Here is a 25617-nt window from a genome sequence, read left to right on the forward strand (position 1 = left end):
CATTCTTGCCTCCTGACTTTATATAAAGTTAGAGTTTTACCACCGGATTTTGTTTCTGTAAGAATTTCCTGGCGAAACTGGATATTTTTGGGAACAGAAACTAGCCCTAAACCACTGGAAAACCACAAGGTCCAAATCCCCACTGCAAGGGAGTCTAATGGTGAAGGGCCTCATTTAACTCCTGTCTGACCACTTAGCACTCAATGAGAAAAAATTAGTAAGACTTAAACAATGATCTTACAACTTCTACTGGTGGTCATGGAAGACGAACTATTCTTAATGACCAATAAATGAGTCCACTAATTATAGACTGTGATAAGTTGTGGGGTTTTTTTCCTCTGAAAGAATGTGTTAATATGAATATAACATGGTACTACAGAAAAGTCAGGGTATATATCTGGCAAGGCTTGTGGAGAAATGTGGAAGAAATACATGCTTACAAGAAAAATTATTAATTGCAGAGAAACAATCTTCAACACTTTGTAGTTGATGTTCTAAATATGCTGTCTGGATTCTTTTGAGTTAATGCTATTTTTTCTTTGAATTTGTCTTCCTTCTGAAGTTTTCTGGAAGCTAAAAAACACCCTCAAATCTTTGTCCAAGAGTAAATACTTTACTATTTGTGTATTTCAAAAGATTAAAAGCCCCTGTGTGTTGCTCGCTTTAAATTACACAACAATCACCCTTCTGTAAAAATATCAAAAACAGCAGAAAAAGTTTGACTCAGACTAGAAGAAATATAAATCTTAAATCAACTTTTCCTTCTGTTTGTAAATGTTCTGTGGTGCTTCCACTTGCTTCACAATCAAGTTAGACTTGAATTTCCTCATATTACAGCTTCTATTTTGAATTTTACTTTAGAGAAGGAAAAGGAACAATATGAAAAGTGGGCTCTTTAAAGCACCAGTTCATAGGAAATCCACTCAAACAAGCCCTTCTAACATTTCCCAATAAAGGTCAAAAGAAGCCTTCAACAGGGTAATAATCCCCCTTGAAGTCTTCAGAAATCATAGACTTACACAATGACAAAACATGCTTGAAGTTTATCAAGTTTCAGAGAACAAGTATTGCTGTGGTCTTTGCTTTGCAAGACCATACAGAAGAGCACTCCATGGGAATTGTTTAACAGGGCTCTGTGGTCCCTGCCTGAATTGGGTACTTTTGAAAGACCTGCTCCTTTACTGTGGTTTTTGGTCATTGCACAAAATTAAAATAATACCTGAAATAATATTTATGAAGTGATACTGCAGCAACTAAATTAATTCATAAAGTTTATTCCTCAGTGGTATCAAATACACAATTTGAGAATGCAGAAAGAAATTTGCTGGTTTTCACTAAGCCATGCAAAACACACCTACTGACTGGAAGGTGTTCACTAGCTACATTTTCTAGCTTGTTCCCTCACAGGTTCCTATGTCATTGTTTATTTCTATCAGTCTCCTCTCACAAGTAACAGCAACAGGACAAGAGAAAATGGCCCCAAGTTGTTCCAGAGTTAGTTGTTCCAGGGGAGGTTTAGCTTGAATATTAGGAAAATTTCTTTAATGAAAGGGTTACTGAAGAGTGGCACAGGCTGCCCAGGAAAGTGGCTGAGTCCCCACCCCTGGAGTTGCTGAAAAGGTGCAGATGTGTCAGTCAGGGATATGGTTTAATGGGGACTTGGCAGTGTAAGGTTTATGGTTGGACTTAATGACCTTAAGGGGCTTTTCCAAACTAAACGATTCTATGTTATCACTCCTCAGCTAATCCTCTATCTGATTTTCTTCCCCATATATGTACGTATTTCACAGCTAAGGCTTTGCCTTTCTCCACACCATCTCCCCTGTAGTTTATACACCCCCGCAGCTGAAAGCAAGGGAGAGTGGGCAATTTGGCCTTTGTCAAATGTTAAATAAAATGCACTCAGAACACAGCTTAGCACACACTGAAACCAAGACAAGGAGAAACAGTGAATGGATAATCTCCACCCTTTCCTTTTTCTCCCCATCTTTTTCTTCCTTATGTAAGAAGCAGTGCTACAAATTCCTACTCTTGCAATGGAAATGTCTCAACAGTCTTTCACTGCCCCCTCCAAAGATGCCTCTAACTGACATATATAACAGAAAATTTCATCTCCATTCCCCGTTTTTATTTGATAGGCAAAAAGGGCTCAAGGAAAAGATGTTTAATTGTTGTATTCACAGAAAGTGACTTTAAGTACAATTGACCAGTCACCCAACAAAGACAACATCTATCTAAATCACACAGACAAGAGAGTGAATTCCTATTCCAATGTGCCAAAAGTTTTAAATAGATTAGGTGAGAAAGCCATCACAGAATCTGCTTTTTGTGTACCGAATTCTAAACCATCATGTAAATAATGATTCGCACAAGAAATCCTACTTTCAAGAATATCACAGTATACCTAATAAAAATTAAGAACAGCATTTAACACCTCATCTTAATTAACAGCTAAAAAGCCCAAATACTTACAAGAGTTCCTACCTCTATATTTTTTAGGATTTAGCTGTAAAAGTTTAAGTTCCACAGAGAAATTTTGATCTCATGCACATAGGACAGATCTACCTAGAACTTAATGGAATTATTCATGGTTTACACCAGCATCACAGAGACCATAACATTTACTGTATTACATTAAAAATAGGAAAAATCATCACCTGCATATAATACCTGGTTGCTGAAGTTGTAATTGCATGGGCAAAAGTAAATTGCTTCTTTGGACACATTATTTGGAAAATTGAATCAAAAATATAAGCACAAATGTAAAACAGATTAAATCATGAACCGTGTGTCATAGGTATGGGGAAGGAACAGAACTTGCAATTGTTTAGCAACCAACAGCTGTAAAATGCTAGTCATTTAGATTACTTATACATTATTGCCAAATAATTACATGTTCTAAAATAGATAACCAATCTTTGGCTCGTGGCTTCATTTTTTTTTCCTAGAGCTACACATGAACACTCATTGTAGAACTGGAGGAGGGAGAGGGGGAAGGAGGGGTTTGTTTGCTTGCTTGTTGTGTGAGGTTTTTTTAAGAGATTGGGTGATGCACAAGGGAGGAAATGAAAGCCTTTTTTTTTTTATAAGTCGATACTGCTGGTCCAGTCAGAGCTCAGCTCTCAGGTAGGAGAACAAAGTTGAGGGTTAGAGATAAAGTAGGACAGAGAGGAGGAATTCGAAAAACCAGTTTCAAAATCTCAAAACTAGTGTTCAATTAATTAATATTAATTGACCAGCGACAATTAATTAGTATTTTCATCTCTCCATATTCTAGCTCCCTATACACACATCACTCTTTAAGGGAAAAGAATACTTTTACTTTATAAATGCCATGTAACTCATACAACAAAAAAATTCATTGGTATTACCTACACACACATATATATGCACATATATAAAGGGCAGGCATGGATATATAATATTAGGCATCATCATGGCCGGGCTTCGCGAACGAAGATTTGGGAAGGGCTCTACCCACGTTTGTTTGCAGGTGCATTAGTGGCTAAAAAGGCCAATACAAGATGGGCATGTCCGATTGCAAAAGGCACAGCAGAAAGACTCCTTAGGTGGTAAATTCTGCAAGACACGATTCTTTCTGTGTTGTCTTTTCTCCTCAAGGGTGATCCTGCTGCCTTCTCAAAGGCATCAGCAGCGTTAGAGATGAGGTGTCTCCAGAGCTCCCGATTGGAGGCCAGAGTAGACCAGTTCTGTTGATCAATATGGCCAAGGCTGAGATGTTGTTTCAGGCAGTCCTTGTATCTCCTCTTTGGGGCTCCTCTCTTGCAGCAGCCGGTGGCAAGTTCACCATCAAGCAAGATCTTAGGGAGGGGGTGGTTGGTCCTTCATCCTGGAGACGTGCCCTGCCCAGCACAGCTGTGTTCTCAGCAACATGGCCTCAATGCTTGTGACTGCTGCCTGTTCTAGAACAGATGGATTGGTCACATCATCTGACCAGTGGATGTTCAGGATTGTTCGGAGGCAGCGTTGATGGAAGCGTTCCAGGAGTCGCAGGTGGTGGCGGTGGATGACCCATGATTCAGATCCATATGAGAGAGTAGACAGCACTGTGGCTCTGTAAACACTGATCTTGGTACTTTTCTTCAGGTGTTTATTTCACCAAACTCTTTTATGAAGCTTTCTGAAGGCACTGTATGCCTTTGCTAACCTGTTGTCTGTCTCTCCGTCAATCTCACCATCCAAGGAGATGAGGCTGCCTAGGGAATTAAACTGCTGGACTGATTTGAGCTCTGATTGGCCAATGGTGATTTGGGGATGATGAGGGACTTCCTGAGGTGCAGGTTGATGGAGAACTTCTGTCTTCTTTAAGCTGACTTCCAGCCCAAAGAGCTCAGCAGCATCTGCAAAGCAGGATGTTAAACGCTGCAGAGCTGCTTCTGTGTGAGCGACGAGGGCGGCGTCATCAGCATAAAGCAGCTCCTGGACAAGATGGTTTAAGGTCTTAGTGTGGGCCTTCAGTCCCCTTAGGTTGAAAAGGCTTCCATCAGTACAGTACTGGATGTAGATCCCGTCCTGATCATCGAGGTCTGCTGTGGCCCTTTGGAGCATCATACTGAAAAAGACTGTGAATAGGGTTGGTGAGAGAACGCAGCCTTGTTTCACGCCACTCTTTATTAGAAAGGGTTCAGAAAGTGTGTTGCCATATCTGACTTGCTGATCCTCGTGGAGTGAGATGATCATTTTAAGGAACTTAGGGGGACAACCTAAACGTTCCAAGATCTGCCACAGACCTTTTCTGCTCACAGTATCAAAAGCCTTGGTGGGGTCAACAAACATTACATAAAGACCTTTGTTCTGCTCCCTACACTTCTCTTGCAGTTGTCTGAGGACAAATACCATGTCTGTGGTGCTCCTGTTGGCTCTGAAACCACACTGACTTTCAGGAAGGATACCTTCTGCTATAGTGGGTATTAGTCTGTTCAAGAGTATTCTTGCCAGGATTTTGCCAGCAATGGAGAGCAGAGTAAAACCATGGTAATTCGAGCAATCTGATTTAATTCCTTTCTTCTTATACAAAGTGATGATGACTGCATCTCGAAGGTCTGATGGTAGTTCGCCAAGTTCCCAACAGCACACCACAAACTCGTGAAATTTGGTGTGGAGTGCAAGGTCCCCATGTTTCCAGACTTCGGGTGGAATTCCATCAGCCCCAACTGCCTTGCCAATTTTCACCTGCTATAAGGCCTTGAGGGTTTCTCCTAAAGTGGGGGCAGTATCCAATTCATACTTTACCGGATGTTGTGTGATGGACTGAATTGCTGAGTCTTGGACTACACGGTCGGTACTGAAAAGAGTCTGAAAGTGTTCAGACCATCAGTTCAGAATGGAGGTTTTATCTGTCAGAAGCATTTGACCATCAGCACTGAGTAGAGGGCTTTGGACCTGGTATGTAGGCCCGTATGCTGTTTTCAGGGCCTCATAAAATCCTCTGTGATCACCCGTATCTGCTCATAATTGAGTTTTTTCAGCTAGATCGATCCACCACTTTTTCTGGATGTCACGGAGTTTCTGCTGGAGCTTGCTGCATGCAAGACAAAAGGCTGTTTTTCTTGCGTGACAGGATGGCAGTGCAAGGTGTGCTTGGTGGGCAGTTCTCTTCTTCCTCAGCAATTCCTGGATCTCTTGATTGTTTTCATCGAACCAGTCCTTGTTCTTCTTGAGGGAGAACCCTAAGGATTCTTCGGAGGACTGCAGGATGCTGTTTTTAATATGGTGCCAAATTGATTCAGGAGAGGAATCTGCAGAAACTGTGGAATGGTTTTCGAGCCTAGTTTGAAGGTTTGCCTGGAATCTGTCTCTTACTGTGGTTGATTGGAGATTGTTAACTTGGAGTCTTCTCCTTAGGATGCTGCCCCTTTTAGGTTTGAATGTGAGATTGAAGTTGAGTTTACAGCACACAAGCCGATGGTCTCTTTGGCATTCTGCACTGGGCATCACGTGGGTATGGAGGACATCGTGGACATCTCTCTGTCGCACCAGGACATAATCAGTGAGGTGCCAATGATTAGATCTGGGGTGCATCCAAGTTGTCTTCAGACTATCTTTCTGCTGAAAGATAGTATTAGTGATGGTGAGCTGTTACTCTGCACAGAATTCTAGCAGAAGTCGACCATTATCGCTGCAGTTTCCAACACCACGTTTGCCTAATATTCCTTTCCAGGCTTCAAAATTCTTACCTACTCTGGTGTTGAAATCACCAAGGATAATGATCTTATCATCTGCAGGCACTTTTTGGGTAAGGCGGCGCAGGTCAGCATAAAATTTGTCTTTTTCAGCAGGGTCAGCTTGGAGAGTTGGGGCATATATACTAAAGAGGACAACATGTTGCTTGTTGTGTAGTGGAAGGCGTAGGGAGATAATGCGGTCAGAGTGACCTGTCGGCAGATTTTCGAGTTTAGGAACAATGGAGTTTTTGATCATGAAGCCGACTCCTGGGAGATGTTTTCCGGTTCTGGGCTTACCTGACCAAAAGAGGGTGTAACCGGCACCATGTTCTCTGAGGCTGCCTTCTTCATGAAGGCAAACTTCACTGAGAGCGGCAATGTCGATGTTGAGACGAGCCAGCTCATGGGCAATTAGGGCAGACCAACGCTCAGGACGTCCGCTATCCGCAGAATCGAGCATGGTTCTGATGTTCCAACATGCTAGAGTTAATTTGGGTACACCTTTGGAGGCAGGTGCGTGCCTTTGTCTTTTGATCTTTGTGCGACCGCACTGGAAGAAGGTGCCCGTTGGCCTGTGGTTAACCAACCGGGTGAAAGTGGAGATGAGCTTTGTTTAGGCCACCTTTTCTAGGCCCCTCTCCGAGTGGAGCAAGCAGTGCTGTCCTTGGAAAGGCTGCTTGGTCATTCAGGGTGCTGCTCCAAGAGACTCATCTCCAGTCAGTCTCAAATGACCAATATCCTGAACCTCCTGCATGCAGGGTTGGGTCTGCGGCTCCCAGTGCACCTTTCACCTGCTGTTTTGACCCTCGCCTGTCGCTACAGGACTTTTTGCATGTGGGTAAAGCCTTCAAGCCTGCGCAATGGATTTTTAGGTGAGATGCAGTATGCGCGGAACTGAACCCACCCTTTAATCCTGAGGTTCATCTGCCAGGGCCGAGCGAGCTTGGATGGTGGCAGCAAGATCCTCAGGACGTAGGTTTGATTAGAGTGACCTTCTCTTAGATAGACGGCCTTACAGGGCTAAGCGAGCTCCATCTGCCCAGGTTTGGGATTAGCGTTGTCAGAAGGCTAACGAGCTCATCCTGCCCAAGAATGTAGTATATCTGGTCCTACGGTTTTGACCTGTCTGGTATGGGTGACCCTACCAAAGGCATGTACCATCGCCAGCATAGCTTGCAACCACATAGGGGTACACAGGCTACGTTCCTGTTAGAACGATTTGGGTAAGTCTTTCATTTCCTACTTTCCTATCACCTATCTATAAACAATCTGACAGAGATACCCAGGAACAACCCTTTGTCCTGTCTACCATTACAGGATGTAACAGAGCGAAGCAAATATATCCAGAACATGCCGAACCTGGGCAGTAGCCACAGGTGAACCAAAAACAAACAGACAAGCAAACAAACTAACCGTTCTGGCCCCCGTACCCATCCAAGGCGGGGTGCCTTTCAAGGTCCCAGCCTGTCCGGGACCCCCATCACTCCGAAAGGACCCACTATCCACCCTGACCTTATCCTTCCACCACTGCGTTACCACATATCTTCAGGCGCACCGCTCACCTGTGACATTTCATACAGGATTGTCCTGCACCACCTCCTGCCAGTCGGAGGACCCCCTCAGCCCGCTCAACACCCTTCCCCCCCTCCGCCTCCCCCCAGCCCTCCCCCCCAAACCTGAAATGGCAAACCTCTGTGTGCTCGAAGCTCCCCTCTCCTCTTTCATGGGGGGGCAGTACCTGTCAGCAAGGCTCCCCTTTTCTCTCCTTTCTCCTGCCGTGGTCGCACCCAGGGGCTGAACGGCGCGCGCAGAGCGCGCGTGGCGCAGGAAGGTCCTGGCAGTGGTGTGGGGATGTCCCAGCAGCCAGGAGTCCCACCTGCGTCTATCAGGCATACACATTTATATATATATATAATATCTCTGTAATATATAACAAATATAATAAGCATAGAAACATGTTGGCCTCACATATGTGTGTACAATACACACACACACTTTTCCTAAGCCAAAACACCTTATGCCAGCTTTAAGCTGGAAAAAAGTCCTTATAGACATTAATAAACCACTGAAATACAACTTTATATTGGAAATGCTTAGGCACCCCTAACTATAATGATGCTAGCAGCCTCTTCCATAATTCCAATCCTAGAATTTAAAAACGCAGTTACTATTCTACAGTAGCATCAAAAGAGCCCTACTAACTCTCCAGTTACTCTAAGAAGAAATTACATTTTTTGTTGCTAGAGCCAAGAGGGAGGGAGAGAAACCAGAAGCAATTGCTTCATGTATCAATATATAGTCTCGGTTTAAAGTAATGGGGCATCTTACGAGATTTATTCTATAAAGAATAATGTTAATAGACCAATAAGGCAGCTCAGTACATTAATAAGGAAATATATTATGCCCAAAGTACTGCAAAACCTGTTTTGGTAGTAAAATGACAACTGGATAAAGGACTGTGATTGCAGTGGTAGCAAATTACACTTCAGGCTTCAGCCAAGGGTCAGAAAATGTTGTGCAAAAAAGTGTTCGCTACTGTACAGACTCACAAAAGACTTGTACAGCTGAGTGAGTCAAACACAGTTCTGCAAGACTGAACAGTACTAAAGGTTTTACATTTAAGTTTGACCCTTGAATGTTTTCCAATATTGATTTTCTCTGCACTTATCAGCAGTCACTGTAACTCTGCAGACAACAGAACAGACAAATCGTGGTCACAGAGGCACAGATCAAAGAGGTTGCTTGAGCCTTCCTCCCTTTCAATTTAAAAAGTTAACAACCTTAGTGACAGGGACTGGAAACACTCAAGAGTTCTGCTGATACACCATGCTCGGAAGAAAGGGGTATTCCTTCCTCTTAAATACCAAAGACCACTTTTTTACATGAGAGTAGAAGAGTGAATAAGATCTTTAAAAATACGAATTGAAAGCTGGGTTGCTACACCCATATTTAGCCAGCTAGTTGACCTGATTTACAAATATTCCAAGCATCCTCTATGTTTCCGTCACCAAACATCATCTGGGTTTCAAGGGTGTCCAGCACAGTTGAAAATGAGGCCACTGATTTTAGAGCCTAAATAGAATTCAAACAACCTAACATTAGGTTCCTACTTTGACAATGTCAGTATCTTGATCAGAAGTTCGTTGGTTCCATTTAACTTACTAGCTCTGCTGGGCATAATTGCCTTCAAGAACAGATAAACTAGGTAAGACCAGAAGTCCACCTATACCACAGTCATTACTGAGTGTTCAAGGAAAAACTAAGACCATGGGATTTTTTTCTCATCACATTCTTCTAGATCCCAGCAACATGTGATGTGGCTAGTCAAGTTATTTATACACAGTACTTGGCTAAGAATTTTTCCTTGTGCCAGAACTTACTACAAAACTAGTACATCTGAAATACATTAATTCAAACAGAAAGAGCAGTAATCTTATGTTATTTAAACAATGTGTGCCGAACAAAAGACTTTGAAGACCATTGTTTCAAAAAGAGTACTTCAGCTGAATGCAAACAAAGGCTTACAACCCCCAGGGGAGTAAAATAAACATCAGCATATTTGCTCTGTAAGTAGAAAGCTGCTAAGCAGTTTCTAACACCACCGAAACACAAGAGATTGGTGTGACTGTGAAAGGACTTATGCAATTAAACACTGACAGGGAAGTCAAGGTCTCAAGCACAGGCTCAGGTGGCACCAGAAGTCAGAGTTTCTGCATTTGAAAGAATATTTTTCCTAAGGAAATGGAAAAGGACAAGGCATTCAGCCTCTTCAGGTTTTGACAAAAGGAAAGGAAATTGAGCTGTCGGTCTGTGGGAAGAGAGTTTGTAACAGTGGGTTTGCAAATGTGATCCAAAAAACCAGACTGGGAATGAACTGATTTGAAGAGCACAAATAACCAATGTAGAGACCCTATTTTTAATGTGAAATCAGTAATTCAGCTTTGTTCACAGGAACTGCTTGTTCACGAGAGCATTTGCAACAGTGAAATACCTCCTATATTTAAATGCCAATGGGGTTGCCAATTCCTAAGGGAGTAGAGTACCATCAACAGCATCAAAACATACTGCTACTTTTAATCTCCTGATTCTAATCTCTTAGTTCTTCAAGTACATGAATGATGTGCACCTTTCAGTGTAGCATGTGGTCAGGGATCTCTTCCTTGAAAAATCTAATTAGGAGCTCTTGGGCTTGCAGTCTGACACACTTCCCTACTCCTTCTACTCAACTTCACTCTCTTCTGCTAGTGAAAGAACTTAAAAATCAGACAATTAAGTACTCTTAGGTGTTCATGAGATTCTCAACATTCTATAGAAAGCATTGAATCTCTGACTTTTAAACTATTTAAATATTTAATTTATGTACAGTTCAATGTAATATCATCAACAAAGACATAGAGACCATATCCTTCTTTTACTAGCATGAATTTAGGAGCAGGTATACTGAATCACTGGAACTGAAACCATATATAACCAAGAGAGAGTACAAAACTAAATCCTCCAGCTTCAAAGATCTGCAGGAAGCAAGAGGGGATGGCTGCAATTATTATACACAGGCAAGATCCCATTTCCATTCAGAAGTCCACAGCCAATTAGAGAAACAGGAAAACGTGTAGAGAAAACACAGGTGAAATGAATATGCTTTCAACTAGTTTTTCTCATAAAGCATCTATCAGACTCCAAGAGAAATGCAGCTGACCCAGAGTAGCTGCCACTAAAACAGACAGCTTAAAATGCCTAATTAGGTCACTCCATGCAAGAACTATCATGAATGTCACCCCAATCTAAAATGCTGGGGAACATCCCTCCCAAATAAAAGGAAGTATTTGGGGATATGAAAACCACAGTAAGTATCACCTGATGAGGAACAGACAAAGAAAAATGCCAAATGCTGTCAAGCCCTGATACTTCAGATAATGGCTAAAATTTATAACTTCCTTCACTGGTAGGCAGGAGTACAATTGGAATTCTCATAACAGTACCTCCTATGTGCTGGCATACTATGTTATGTTTATACTGTTACAGATAGACTAGAAGATAAAAAAATAAATACTATTAAAAAGCATCCTTTTTAACCCAAGGTAATAACTAACTTTTTTTCTTTATGTGGGTTTGGACACAGCTTTGCACATATCTTATTGTTAACTGAAGTAATTTAGGCAATTTTCATTGTATGCACAGGAATTAAGCATTTAAGCAGCTTGCTACATACATAGAAGCCTCTATTTGAAAAATCACACAAAACAAGAACAAGCAAGCTATTATGAGTCACTTAATAATCTCCTGCCCAAATAGAGCTTGATAATTAAACAGCTCAAATTATTTCTTAAATTGTTTAAATTTTGAAAAATTTGAATGTGTTTGGCTTGAGGAATTGTTGAATGAAAAGCATCAGGAAGTATGCACACCCATTCTTTCATCCTCTACTTATATTCAATTATATGTATCACTTGGAACTGACAGTGGTTAGAAGCAGCACAGGGGAATGAAAGCATGGGTTTTTCTCACCTTCTTCACAAAGAAAGCACAATTACAGTATTTTGACCACGAGGTCTGGACTCAAGTAATCACAAATGGTTTTGCAACAGAAACCTGCAGGCATCCTTACCCTAAAAATTGTGGGAAACCTGCAGGGAAAGCACTGGCAATTTCCCGAAGAGCAGTAGCATATCAACAACTGAATCCTGAAGATTTCTCCTACTGTGTGCTGTGATTTTGGCCAGACATTGCTCTCTGCTTTCTCATTCATTTTGTACTGTTTGTGTGTCTTGCCCTTCATGGTTCCCCAGATCACTGTTCTTATCACAAGCTAAGTAAAATGGCCTGTTTCTTAATAACAGCAATGATCCATAAGGACTTGTGTCAACCCTTTAGTACCATGCCTTTGAAGTCAGAGAAAATTGCTAAGCAGCTCTGCAAACTTTGTATGGCTTCAAGAACATCACACTTCACTCCAAATCAAACCACTATGCAAAGCACCACAGAATATAATCTGTGGCAGGGGCCCAAAGCAACTTGATGCTTTCAGTGAAGAAGTATCATTGAAAGCTCAGTAACCAGTAAAACCAGTAACCAGTAAAAAGTATCTACAAAGCAATGAGGCTTATATGACAGAGGAGGGTGACTGACTGTTTAAGTTTTAAATTTTCTAGATCTTCAGAAAAAAAAAAAAAGGCAAGTAAACTTATACTAAGAACTACACAATATTGTTATGTGCCAGCATAATTTTCTACTTTTAACCTAAAAGCTGTGGCTGCCTCATCCCTGCATGAGTTCAAGACCAGGCTGGATGGGGCTCTGAACAACCCAGTCTCAGTGTCTGTGCCCATGGGGCAGAGGGGGTGGAACCAGATGATTGTGTCTCCTTCAACCCAAACCATTCTATGGTTCTATAATTCTGGTTCACCTACATATCTGAAGTTACAATGAAAGCATTTTATTAAAATTGCTTCAGATATCAAACCTATTTGACAACTGCCTCAGGAGCTCCACAATATAAACAATACAGTCTGGGAATACAGCTTTCCTTTCAGTCATTATTTTCTAACAGAGCTTTACCTTTAATTCTTCTCTTGGATGTTTTGTACATCTGCCTACATGAATCCACTCTACTGTTGGCATTAGTGAATAAAAACAGTGTTTTGATCTCCGCTATTAACAAAAAGTTTCTCATTACCAACTTAAATACTTTTTTTTTTTTAAGAAAAATTAAAAGTGAATGGGGAATTTCAATTGCTAGGCATTGTCTTACAACTAAGAGAGCTAAAATTCTATTGTCCTTGCATCACTGGAAATTATACTGCAAAACCAAAAGTGTTTAAATTTTTTATTTTTCACAATTCCATGAAAACTTGATAATATGATCCTTACAATCTGCCTTACTCAGCTTCTGAAGACCAGTGTTTGAGCAGAAACTCATAAATCACGACAGGCTTATGAGGAAATTCTAGATCTAGACTTTAACATGCCCTTGTTCTATCAAAACATAATGGTAACATCAATGCCAAAAGAAAACAAGACAAAATGAGTGCAGCATCAAGTACTTAAATCAACAAAACCAATAAAACAACTTCAGTTTGGTAAATGAGGAAATTCAGACCCACACGGTTAATAAGCTTATATTTTCCTTCCCTAAAGGAAGTCTTGTTAAAACTAAAATAAAGATCACAAAGGATGCAAACAAACCTACTCACACGAAGTCAGAACAAAGTTTTAAGTTTGATTTAAGAAAAACAGTGCAGCAACTTTATATTGACAGCAATTTGACGCAGTTAAAAGAAGTCAAACAAAACACAGGAGATGAGATACTAAGAAGTTTCTTTACCTGGCCATTCCCAGGCTGGAGAAGTTAGAAGGAACTATCAAAACATCAAGCCTGGAGAAGGGGTGGGTACCCAGCGTGGAGAAAGCAGCCGAGAGGCACTGAGGGATGAGCGGGAGCAAACGTTCCTCGCAGAGCTCCACGAGGCAGCAGGGAGAGAAGACTCTGTGAGGAATGACTGCCTGCCAGCTCACTGCAGGGTTCTGGAAACGGCAGGGATATCCCACATGGCCACACATTGCTTCATGCCAGCTGACAACAACAAAACAAACCAACAGTTTAATGTGAGATCAGAAATGTGCACGACTGACTATGCTAAGACAGGCATGTTCTCCAGACATCAGAAAGACAGAATTAATTTCCATAAAAGCAGCTCACTTGTATTCTCACACTGTGAAAACACTCATTAGTACATGAGTAGAACTAATAATCGTTACTCATAACTAAAAAGACAGTAGTCACATCTTGTTGTTATAACAGATATGCATCAAAGGAATAAATGCTCAAAATATATGTAAAGAGAACTAATAACAATAAAAAGCATTTATTGAGAAAATTCCTATTCAAATTTGACTACGAAAATAAAATCCCATACATGTTAACATACATTAACACAAACATGTGCAATTAGAATGAAATTCCATGAGGGATTTTTTTCTGTTGCTGTTACTAAATTCTCTCACTTTTAGTGATTCTTTTTTTCTTCTTAAGTAAAGAACAGCAGTAGATATCAACTCAGGATTATCACCACATCAGACTCAGCCTTACTTTATGTTACTTTTGCAGGATATTCAGAGCTGTAGCTGGAAGAAAAGAGGGGTAAATCAAATCCTTCCTCAACACTTCCTCATATACCTTCATAATAAGTTATCTGCCCAAATAGACTCATATCTAAACAGAAATCAACTTCATGTTTTCACCTGTTAGCCTGTCTTCTGTACAGTGGAGAGCTTCTCTTTGATTTGAAATTTCAATTTAAAGAACCTGGTTCTACTATGCCTGGACAGGCACCTAGCATTGCCCAAAGCATTTATACTTGGAAGATCATGCTGAAGCTAAGTGCTGGCACAGAAAACAAAATGATAACATCTAGAAAAGGACAAGATTTTGCTGCAGTGTCAACACTTTAGCACCTTACATAAGTCTTTCTGTCAAAGATGTGGACTCAAAGTTCTTTCATTGATTATGTATGTAAAGAAACCGCATCCATCCATTTTTTTTTCTAAGCATGGTCTAATCCAGTATATTTCTGCTCTAAAACAATGTCACTTTGTATTTTATTATCAGAGTTAAGATTAGGCAGGAACACGAAAGCCAGCACCCCCTCTCTTGTAAAAATTGCCAAGTACTTAAATGACCACGAGGAGATAAAGTTAAAAACACCATAGTTCCATTTAACATTTACTTTGATACAGTCTCCTTAAGCCAAACTCACTGGCACCTGGATAAAAATTACATTACACATTTCAACAGCTTCTTTCGGAACTCCTTCCTTTTCCTGATGCCCAGAGTTTATCTCCATTACCTTATCAGAGGCATAGGCTTAACATTTGCTTCTCTATCCCTTTCCCAGCCTTGCTAGAAATGTCTGCTACTGTGCATAATGTTAGTTTGGTAACCTGGTCTCAGAGACTAAAGTAAGTAACAATCTCTGTTGTGCTAACCCTAAATAAAGATCAACTGGATATAACTGTAAGAGCATATTTTTAAGGACGTAAGTTTTTATGTCCTAATTAGCTGCAAAACACTTAGGGTTTCCTTTTTTGTCTATGCAATAGACACCCTGCTGCAGAGGATTTGGGGATTTTTTTGATCTTTCCCCCCCGCCAAGACACATTAGCTCTGTTTCTTCCACTGTCACCGACTCAACTGCTGCAGATATATCACACTGTGTCAGTTAACTCATCCAGTAACCATTACACAGATCAACTCATAACAATGACCATCGCATGGATTAAAACTTGCACTGACAAAAAGTTACAAAAATATTTCCTCTGTTTCAGAAGTTTTACAAAAGGTAGCAACACTGTGTCAAAATAATCCTTTGCACCAAATCAATAAAAATTCCTATTACCAAATGTGCTGTACAGTAGAGAGGAATACTATAGTGAAGTTCTACAGCTTACTTCAGCAGAGGCAGTCATATTATAAACATAAAAATGGCAAAGGAATAAACACAAAACAATTTCTAGAGGCTTATCAAACCTATAAAGTATTTTAAAATTTGCATAGGCATGTCTTACTGATCCCAGGTAAATTATAAAAATTTCTATTGTCAACATTAATAACAAATTTTTTAACCAAAATTAGCCAGGATGCAAGCCATCAGAATCCTTTAATTTCGAATTCAAAAAAAATAACCCTATTACGTTCTCATGTCCCAAAATCTCACTAGCTTTACCAAAACCATAAGGACTTCCACCGTCTTAATGTTAACACAGCATTAGCCCAAAACAGCTATCTAAAAGGCAAGGCTTTTTTTGGCAAAGTTTCAAATACTTATGACCTGACTCACCTAATCACCTTCTACAACAAAATAGCAATTTCTGTTGACAAGGGGAGAGAGCACTGGCAGTCGTTTGCCTGGACTTTCGCAAAATATTGATTAGAGCTTCCCACAGCTGGACAAACTGGCAGGAGACAGCCTAGCTGGCGGTCTGCAGGATGAGCACAGAACCGACCCCAGGCTGCACTCAGAGTGGTGATGGATGGTTCTCACTCCGGCAGGCAGCCTGGCACAGGTGGAGCTCCTTAGGAAATCATGTTGGGCCTCGCACTGTTCATCACCTTCACAAATACCCTGCAGGGTGGGATTGGAAGCACTGCCTCCAGGTGTGCTGATGAGACCCAGCTGGGTGGTTAGAGGGACAGACACATAGAGGGAGAGCTGTCCTACAGGGAACAGACAGGCAGGAGGAACGGGGCTGGCAGGAACAGTGAGAGGAGCAACATAGACAAGTGCCAAGTCCTGACCTGGGGTGACACAAGCCCAGAGCCCAGCACAGGCTGGGACTGTGCCTGGGGAGCAGCCCTGCTGAACAGGACATGGGGGTTCCTGGGGGACAGTCAGCTGAACATGAGTCACTGGTGTGACACTGCAGCCACCAAGGAAAATCAGATCCCACAGCTACACTGGCACTGCTGGCAGAGACACAGACACAACCACCCTCTCTGTTCAGAGCTGCTCAGGCAGTACCTGGACTATCATGTCTCATTCTGGTCTTCACAACTCAAGGAAGACACAAGAGGGTCTAAAGGAGGTCCATGAGGGGAGGGGAATTGTGAGCAGGCAATATTCTAGCAGGGGCATTAGGTGTCCAGAATGGACTGAGTCCAGTTACATGAAAGATCTTAGAGATAGACATTGTAAGAAACAAGACAGGAACTGGCATTGCTGCAGCAACACAGGATGTAGGATACAAATCCTGAGGATAGTGGGATTTATGAACCCTATTGCTCACCAAGCGGCTTGTTTTCACATAAAAAGAACCACACCTACACCCATGAAATAATGCCTTTGGAATTATCTTCCTGTCGAGGCTTTTCTGTTCAGATTAAACAAGTTCTATTTTGATTCATGTACTAATATGACTCATTTTCATATTCCAGAGAGTAAATGGAAATTCTACCCATATATCTCATTTTTCAACAATATTATAAACACCAACCTGAAATCAGCTTGTACAGATGGCAATGAAAACTCAGTGTTTGTTGGAATAGCAGCCGTGAAGGACTGCTGCTTAACTTCCTGCCAGCACCCCACAGCAATGGTGAAGGTGGATGCTGGCATTGGCATAGACACATAGTAGTACCAGCTCAAGATATCTGTAAATAAAAAGAACATTTGTACAGTCATCAGTCTCGCAGCACACATTAGGTACTTGACATTTTTATGTACTTGAGATTTTGGGCCAAACCTCCCACCTTTAATCCTGGTATTTCTGAGGAAAGAAAAATAATTTCACTGACACACAGAAGAACAATCATACGTAACCACCATGAATTCAGTACTGTTTACTTGCACCTCCAACTTTGCTCTATCTGCTGATGTCTGTATCTGTAAATAAATCATCCATAAGTGGGATGTTATTAATGCAACTTAACCCGATTGTACTGTTATACTGTTACTGCCCAAGAATTACATCAGACATGAAATCTAATAACACCTTTAAATACAAACATATACAAAATATTAAAATTTAATTCTTTCAGCCTTGGACCTACCACCTTATGGTTTTGCCTTGTTTGTATTATGTCACACAGAACAAAACCTTTCTTTGTGTTCTGGACAGTACCAAACTGATAGCCAAATTATAACAAATAACACTAATGCTTATGAATTGGACCTGGCAATCTGAAATACGTGATGTGTCAACCAGGCAGTAGGAAATCAAAGCTTGGACTCAGATAGGATACTACATAAGCCAACAATTTGCTCATGATATTCAGAATGTGCTAAAAAAAGATGAGAGTCTATTAGAAGGTAAAAAGATGCTTTATCATTATGGGAACACACTGTGGGAAGACAAAGAGTATGGTACAGGATGACTGTATGTACAAACAGATTTTGTTAAACTGGAGGACATTTTAGAACAGCACACTTTCCATTAATATAAATGTTGCTTAGACTTTCAGTTTGCCCCTTTAAAAAGGATATAGCTTAAAAGTCACATCCACACATTCATTTATGCCCATAATACCGTCACTACACCATACTAATAATTAATTCCCTTGGAAAGAGCCTAGCATGAGTTACAACCTGATGAATCATGTGCAAACAACTGTAGCTGGGGCAACGGTGGAAACACACAAACTTCATTTATTTTAAGAGAACATTAATACTTGTTCTTTTGCAATACTATTCTGACTACGGCTATGGAACACTACCAAAAATTTAAAAAGGAAAAATCCACAACCGAGTGGATATCACCAAGGCATAAAGGAAAGGAAATAAAGAACTGCTGCAAAACATCTCTTCATTTCCTACCTTAATGACCACAGAAGGTCAAGCTGTCCAAAGGAAGGACAAGCAAAAACATCTTTGGGTTTAGCCTCAATAAATTTTTCACCTGCTATTTAGTATGAAAAAACAATACTGTTTGTGAAGTCTTCTGAGAGGTAGATAAAGCCTTTGTCTCTTTATATGCACTTATACTCCCTCACCCCATTCCACTTCTGGCAACATTCAACATCAAAACCCTTTTGTATTGTCAGGTGAATGTATATTACTCCTCTAATTTTCCTAACCTCCCGTCAGTATGTAAGCAGAATGAACTTCTTTGCTCCAAACACATTAAGAACAAAGAGGATAACTGTTTGCCAAATTTCACCTCACCTTTTTTTTTTATTATTAACTTAACAAAGCTACAAATGAGCCAAGACAAGCAAGTACCACCTTGAGAGAAAAAGGTCACTCAGGACTGCAACAATATATTATTTCAAAATACCAAACTCCTGATGTACAGAGTTTCATTGATAGAAACTGTGCTAGAGGCCCAAGCCGGCACACACTGCAGTCAGCAGCAGCTTTACCACTGACTGACATGTGCACAAGGCAAGGCTCAGAGGTGCTGCACTTAGCATTGCACCTGTCACACACAGAGCATTCCAAAAGGCTCCATGTAGTTATGCTAATGATAAAATCTTAAGAATTAAATAACAGCAGGGGAAGAGTGAAAATTTGAGGAATTGTAATGGAAAAACCATCACGTGTTTTCAACTATGCTATGAAAAAAGCACGGAAGTCAAAAAGCAGTCACAGAAAACTGTTCCAAACAGCACGAGGTGCAAAGGAGAAGGCTCTCACAAATATGAAGTGATTGTCTAAAAGCAAATGGTGTTGGCCTGTGCTAGGCAAACAGAGATTAGAGAGGGTTACAGTGAGAAACAAGTTTAGTAAGACAGGTTAGAGCAAGCAAGACCAAAGAGGCTTTTTTTTTAAAAAAAAAAAAAAAAAAAAAAAAACCAAGTAGTTTGAACAGAATGTCAAAATCAATGGCAATCAGTTCAGCAGTGCAGAGAGAGCAGCACGTGCAGCATTCAGAGATTTACACAGAGTAGCAATGAACATATGCTATTTAGAGCAAACCATGCAAAAGAGCAAAGGTACCAAAGCCCATCCTATTTTGCAAGCATTATAGAAATCATGGGAACCATGGATCCTCCCAGAATAAGATCCAAGATTTCCATTGTCTCTACACACCTAACCAGAGCTCAATCCATTTCCTGCAGGGATTTTAGAAGCCTTCTGCATTCATAGTGTTGAACTGTGTAGGATAACTGTATACTCATCCTACAGTTGTTCTGTCTTGAACAACAAAAATCACATGCACAGGCATGACAAGTGAGTTCTCTCTATAGAACCACAGAATCATTCAGGTTGGAAAATGGTGCATTGGCTGATCAGTGACTGAAACAGTCTTTATGCTGGCAACGCTTCCCTGCAGATAGAACCATGAAGAACTGTTTCAAAGGGAGCCTAACTAACTTTTATTTTGTCTTCTCCTCTCACTACTGGTAAGACGGTCTCCCAGCCCGACCTTCTCTCCATAATTTCACTTCTTTCCTTACATTTTCTTCACGTCAGTGGGCTTTGTTTTGTTTTCCTTCATCTGTATCACATGAGTTATCCCAGGACATAGACCGGGATCACAGCTCCACTCGACTCCTTTTCCCCTCCCCGCGTTTGCCCTGTGCTTTTCAGCGTCTACCTTGGAGACAGCACCACCTCTAGGATAACAGAAAACAGCGCAGCGGGAGCAGGGAGGCGGCTTTCTTTACCAAACACAGGATTTTGTACCTTAACAACATCTGCAGACTAAGCAAAAACACCTTGGGAAGAACAAGATATTACGCTGGGGTTAGTCCATGGGAAAAATAGAGGAAGATCACCCCAGTCCTGCTATTTGTAACGGTATTTTAAAAGAACTTGAATTCTACACATAATTATTTTAGGCAATTATAATACTTCCAAAATATTTTGTTCTTTTCTCCACAGGAAATTGTGAAAATATTTTTTTTTCAGTTCTGCAGAGCAAATCTATCACGCCATAACTGTAAAAACCATGCAGCAACAATCACCTGTTCTATGGGTTATAACTGAAAAACCTTCCATGCAAACGTTTAACAAGAGCAGGAGATTTTAATCTATTTGTAATTGCGCAAAACAACAATTTAAAGGTCGTTTATTTCTTCTACTTGAAATAATAATGATGAATGATGTAATTCCTTCCTAGAATTTTTAATGCATTTAGTTATCTCTGAAGTCATTAAAATTGTTTGAGTCCTATAGAGTTCATTATAACTGTAAAAAATGCCCGAGTTAGTATCTGTTGATGCCAGATGCAAAACCATTGTGAATATTTGTACTTATCAGTATGTTTTCCCTGAAATAGCTTGCACTAACACAAACACCACAAAATACAGATGATGTTCACAGCGTACTGCAACCATGAAGCTCAGCTACCTCTACGGAAAAGGAGAGGTAACCCTAAACAGCATCTGACACACAAAGTAAGAGCTAATGTTAATATAGAAAACTGCAGCTAAATAAGTAGTTATGCAAAAACTACTACTTGGTTGGAGCACCAGGATTAAGAACCCTCCAGCTTTCTGAAACTCTATGTAACTCATAGAGATCTTTGATCTCATCTGAAAGCCAGAATTTCCCACAGAGCATCCAGGCATTCATGCCAGAGCATTTGTTCAGCACTAGCTCAGAGGGATGAGCAGATGTGATGAGCTGGCAGCTCTCACACGGTACTCCCTGATACGTGTTGGAGATCAATCAACACCAGTGCTGGACTCCTTTGTTTTGCCTTCTGAAAAGTGAGAGGAGCAAAACAAAAGCAACTGTTGCTGCTGCTAAGTACAGAACAGCAGCAGTGGCTTCTGTAGCACCCTGTTTCCTCCCAGTAACAGTACACACCTTGTCACTGTCAGTAAGGATCTCAAAACAAGCTCAAGGATTCTATAATGGCAGAGTAAGCACGCAGAAAGCAACCCAGCCAACTTCACACCTAACAGCTCAGTATCTGCTTCTTGAACATGAATCAAACACGTGGAAAGGTGTTTGTGACTAAATGTATTTGCACCTTCTGTGTGTTATAGTAGCATGCTGAAGGAGAGGAAAACCGAGAAGCATTGACAAATCCTATTGTAAATGGCTCCCATTGCACACACACAGCTCTGTGCAAAGCCTTCTCCCAAAGGACACTGCCAATGGCACTTTCCTGATTCATTCCCCTTTGCAAACTACTCCCTAAAGAACCACGGTATTTTTAAACACTTTTAGGTCACACTCAAACAGTTACTATTTCTACTTGCATATGTGTCTTTATCACTATTTTCAAACAAAAGTGGCCTCACTCAATTCCACATGAGGAGATCAACCACAGTTTTGTAGAAGGCAGAATGCAAAAATGACACATACAGGAGGAAACACACTCTTACCAAAATCTGCAAAGGAGGAATCTGTGCATGAGAGCACACCCAGATTAGCTGTGCACTGGATTACTGCATCTACACACAGGGAGATGCATGTCTGTGAGGCAGAATGCAGGCCTCTAAAAGCATGAAGGAATTGACCTTGCTTGCTGTTCTTTTATTGCCTGCCTGCATACTGCTTATAAATACAACCTGTAAGGGCAAAAATATTCAGCTGACTTGTAATTTTCTTCAGAATAGATTAATTCACAACTGCTTGCCAAAATGCTAATTCTTTCCGATAAATTGCATTTTAAAAAATATATTTTACGATTCTGCCAGTTATGTATCATTTTATAATCATGCAACACAACAACAGCATACTGCATATAAATAATATGGCAAACTTACTTTAATTGAAGTAACCCTGAAAGGCTTTTTCGTTGTGTAAAGACAAAACTTTAAGTTGGATACATTTCATATGCCTTTCATAATTGCCTAACAACAAGATCTACATGGGATAGGTTATTTAATACAACAGACCATTTTGAACTTTTTAACTCTTAAAAGTTCTACTAATTAAACTAATGAATTTGTATTCCTAAATTCATTAAGGATGTTTGGGTTTTAAAACATCCCTCTCAATACTACTTCTTTCCCTTTTCCCCCCATATCTGTTTTGTAAATTTTTACAATTCCAAACATCTCTCTGGTTTGCCATTTCCATCTGTATTTAAGCACCAAGATAATGAGGGTCTCTAATTAAACTAATTAAACATTGATGGCAAAGCCTTTTTCCTAGTCCAAAGTCAAGTCTTCTTGCTTTCTTGATGCTGAGACAGGAAAGTATTAATCTCCAAGTGAGCTGAGCAGCTCATCATGGCAGTTTTCCATATTTTAACAGCAGAGACAAGCCTTGAAAGAGGATTCATACATGGCCAAACATAACGAGACAATTCCATGCAAACAGATTAACTGATGGTTCTCAAATCAAGGAGATTTTCATTCTTTTTTTTTTCTCCCCAAGAATAAACTTGTCTATATAAAGGGGAATAGAAGATTCTTTCCCCCAGAAATACTTATTTCTAACCCTTTCCTATATGGTACTTTTTATCAGAACTACTTACACTAGAAAATACTGAACCAGTTTGACACGATATATCAAAACTAACGGGAGCAGGATATACTTTATTAGGTGTAGAACTCCCTTAAAAACTTCCTTCTCTGTGCAGACAGTTCAGAGAATAAAGTTTAACCAACACAGAAGAAATTCCTGCCTGCTTACTATTGCAAAAGGTATGTTCTATCAATGCAAAAAAAAAAAAAAAAAAAAAAAACAAACCCAGAGATCAGATTTTCAGGGCACTGACCTGATATTCCTCATTTCTCATCTATTCCATGTATTTCAGGAAACAGATATGACACAACGACTGCTTGTAATCACTGGCATGCTGAACTACACTCTGCCTGAGAACTACAACGGAGAGAGAATTATCTACCAAGGCCTGAAGTTGTTGAGAGCCTGATAAGGTACTTCATCTATGAAACATTCAACTACAAAGTGATTAAAACAAAGCCAGTTTATGAAAAGTGAAATCTAGCTTTGGAAACACAGAGTTAAAAAAAAGTAAAAAGCAACACAGTGAAATGTTGATGCTTTCAATTCTTACTAAGTTGTCCTAAGTCCTTGAGCAGGTAACTTTTCCACAGAGTGACGTGGAGATTGCAAAGAGACAGGAAAGTGCTTTTAAGGTTAGGAACTTCATTCTTTCAAAAACCATGCATTTACTAAGCTTTATTTCTAATTATAAAAGCATAGAAAATAATTTGCTATAAAGAATATATTTCACCTTCTGGAAGCTGGACTGGTTCTGCTGAGTTTTCCCCACTCATTAACACCACAAAGCCTGCAGCTGCTCGGACAGAGGCTTGCCATGTTGACAAGGCAATGGGTGGCTCTTGGCATGGGAAAAGGGCTCTGTTGTTTATTGGTGATCCCATCGTATAAACACATGGCCTAGACAGAAGGAAAAGGGATTGAAGTTGGATTTACAATAAGAAAGACTGAATTAAGTTCTCTATGAAAAATCAAAACTACTGTTGTACTGATATGTTTTTTATTTTAACCTCATTCATGAAAACTTTACCAAAATACAGAGGGTTGTAAAAAGAGATCTTAGCAGAGTTCACAGGAGTGAGAGGAAAGGCGGGGTTAGTGACTGCTGCTATACATATTTGACCAATGATTTGCATGCCTTTTGAAGGCTGTTTTGCTGGGTGCCATTAGTACACCCCAGTCTTAAGACCAACACAGGATTTTCATATTCCAAAGAAATGTTAGAGGTAAATTCCACAACGACTGAGAAAACTGGCTGGCAGAACTGTGATAAACCAAATGTTGTAATGCTGTGTCAAACACAGTATAAACATTTCATAGAACAGACATTACCAGGACCATTAATGCTACCTGGCTCTCAGAGAGCACTTTTTACCTTCAGACCATATTATATCAGTCTGCTAAAGAAATAGCAATGAAAGGCAAGTTCTACACATCAAGAGAAAACTATCAGAACAACAATTATATCGGCTTTTAATCAGGTATTATACTTCATTTACAGTACTAATTTTTTTTTACAATATTGGTAATAGTGTAGTGTTACTTTAGGACACTCACTGCAACTGATAATTTGCTTTGATCTGGGTCAGGTAGCACAGTTCCAGCATGTAAAGCGACCAGAAATATAATTCTTATCCTGATATGGATCAGATTCTTCACTTGATGCAGAAGAATTACTAGCTAACCTAGGTACATCAAAGAATGACAAATAATTAATTTTAGACTGCTTTTGTCAATTGATACAATATTTGCCTTTTTTTTTCCCCTGATTTATCTCTACCCCTGCTAGCAAGAAACTTCTCAATTCCCTTCTTCTTTCCTATTATCTACCCTCTCCAACTCTGCTCTTTCACTTTTAATGGTCTTGTAACATTCAGATCATCTACTTACATAATATTTAGGCCACCCATAATCTTTGTCAAGATAGGTTGGAATAGATAAGGAAATTGCACGCAGCAGAAGAAAGATAAGCAGAGAACTCAGGTTGTTTGTCTATTTACTTGTTACATTGGAAAAACAAGTGCCTGCAAAACATATCTCCAGTCACTCATCTGGACAACTTTATGACTAGTAATTCCCAGTGAACAGCCATTCAGGCTACTGGAGAGATCAAGTACTAGTTGTGGTATTGTTCGGTTTTGCTCCAAGAGCAGACTTGGGACTGTCTGTTGCTCAGTAATCTCTCCAAGGAAAATTTGATTCATGCAATCCTAAGTCATCAGTAGTCCACATATTTTCATAACATAACAAGACCAGTTCAAACCAGTTCCTGGCAGATCTCTGTCTCCCATGTAAGCCTATCAATTATAATGACAAACCAAGCTACTACCTTAAAGCTAATGATAAACATTCAGTTGATGTTCTGTTTTTGGAAAAAACACCAGTCAATAATTACCCATGTGTTTTTTCATGGTCTTCCTCTTAATTAGGACAACTAATTCAGAGGACCTAATTCAAATTTTTTAGAAATATTTGTTTGATGCCATTCACATTTTCAGGAATATCAAATCTGTTCATTTCGTACTCAAGGTCTGCCTATACTTTTAAAATTATTATTATTTTTGTTTTACTTC

The 25617-nt window shown here is 40.1% G+C and overlaps 1 protein-coding gene across 7 annotated transcripts in view; it reads right to left on the reverse strand.

Moving 5' to 3' along the window:
- LOC113989093 (aminopeptidase O (putative)) overlaps positions 1–25617 on the reverse strand; it is a 149869-nt gene that overhangs the window by 116285 nt on the left and 7967 nt on the right. For all 7 annotated transcript variants that reach the window (XM_027723341.2, XM_027723338.2, XM_027723350.2 and 4 more), the window contains 3 exons: positions 23778–23944; positions 17172–17328; positions 13507–13755 (listed from right to left, as the gene is read on the reverse strand). In XM_027723341.2, coding sequence (XP_027579142.2) covers positions 13507–13755; positions 17172–17328; positions 23778–23944 — 573 coding nt within the window. The remainder of the gene's footprint in view (positions 1–13506; positions 13756–17171; positions 17329–23777; positions 23945–25617) is intronic.

The sequence above is a fragment of the Pipra filicauda genome, unplaced genomic scaffold (genome assembly GCF_003945595.2).
Source record: "Pipra filicauda isolate LSUMZ 115617 unplaced genomic scaffold, ASM394559v2 scaffold236_size1216567_pilon, whole genome shotgun sequence".
Taxonomy (NCBI): Eukaryota; Metazoa; Chordata; class Aves; order Passeriformes; family Pipridae; genus Pipra; species Pipra filicauda.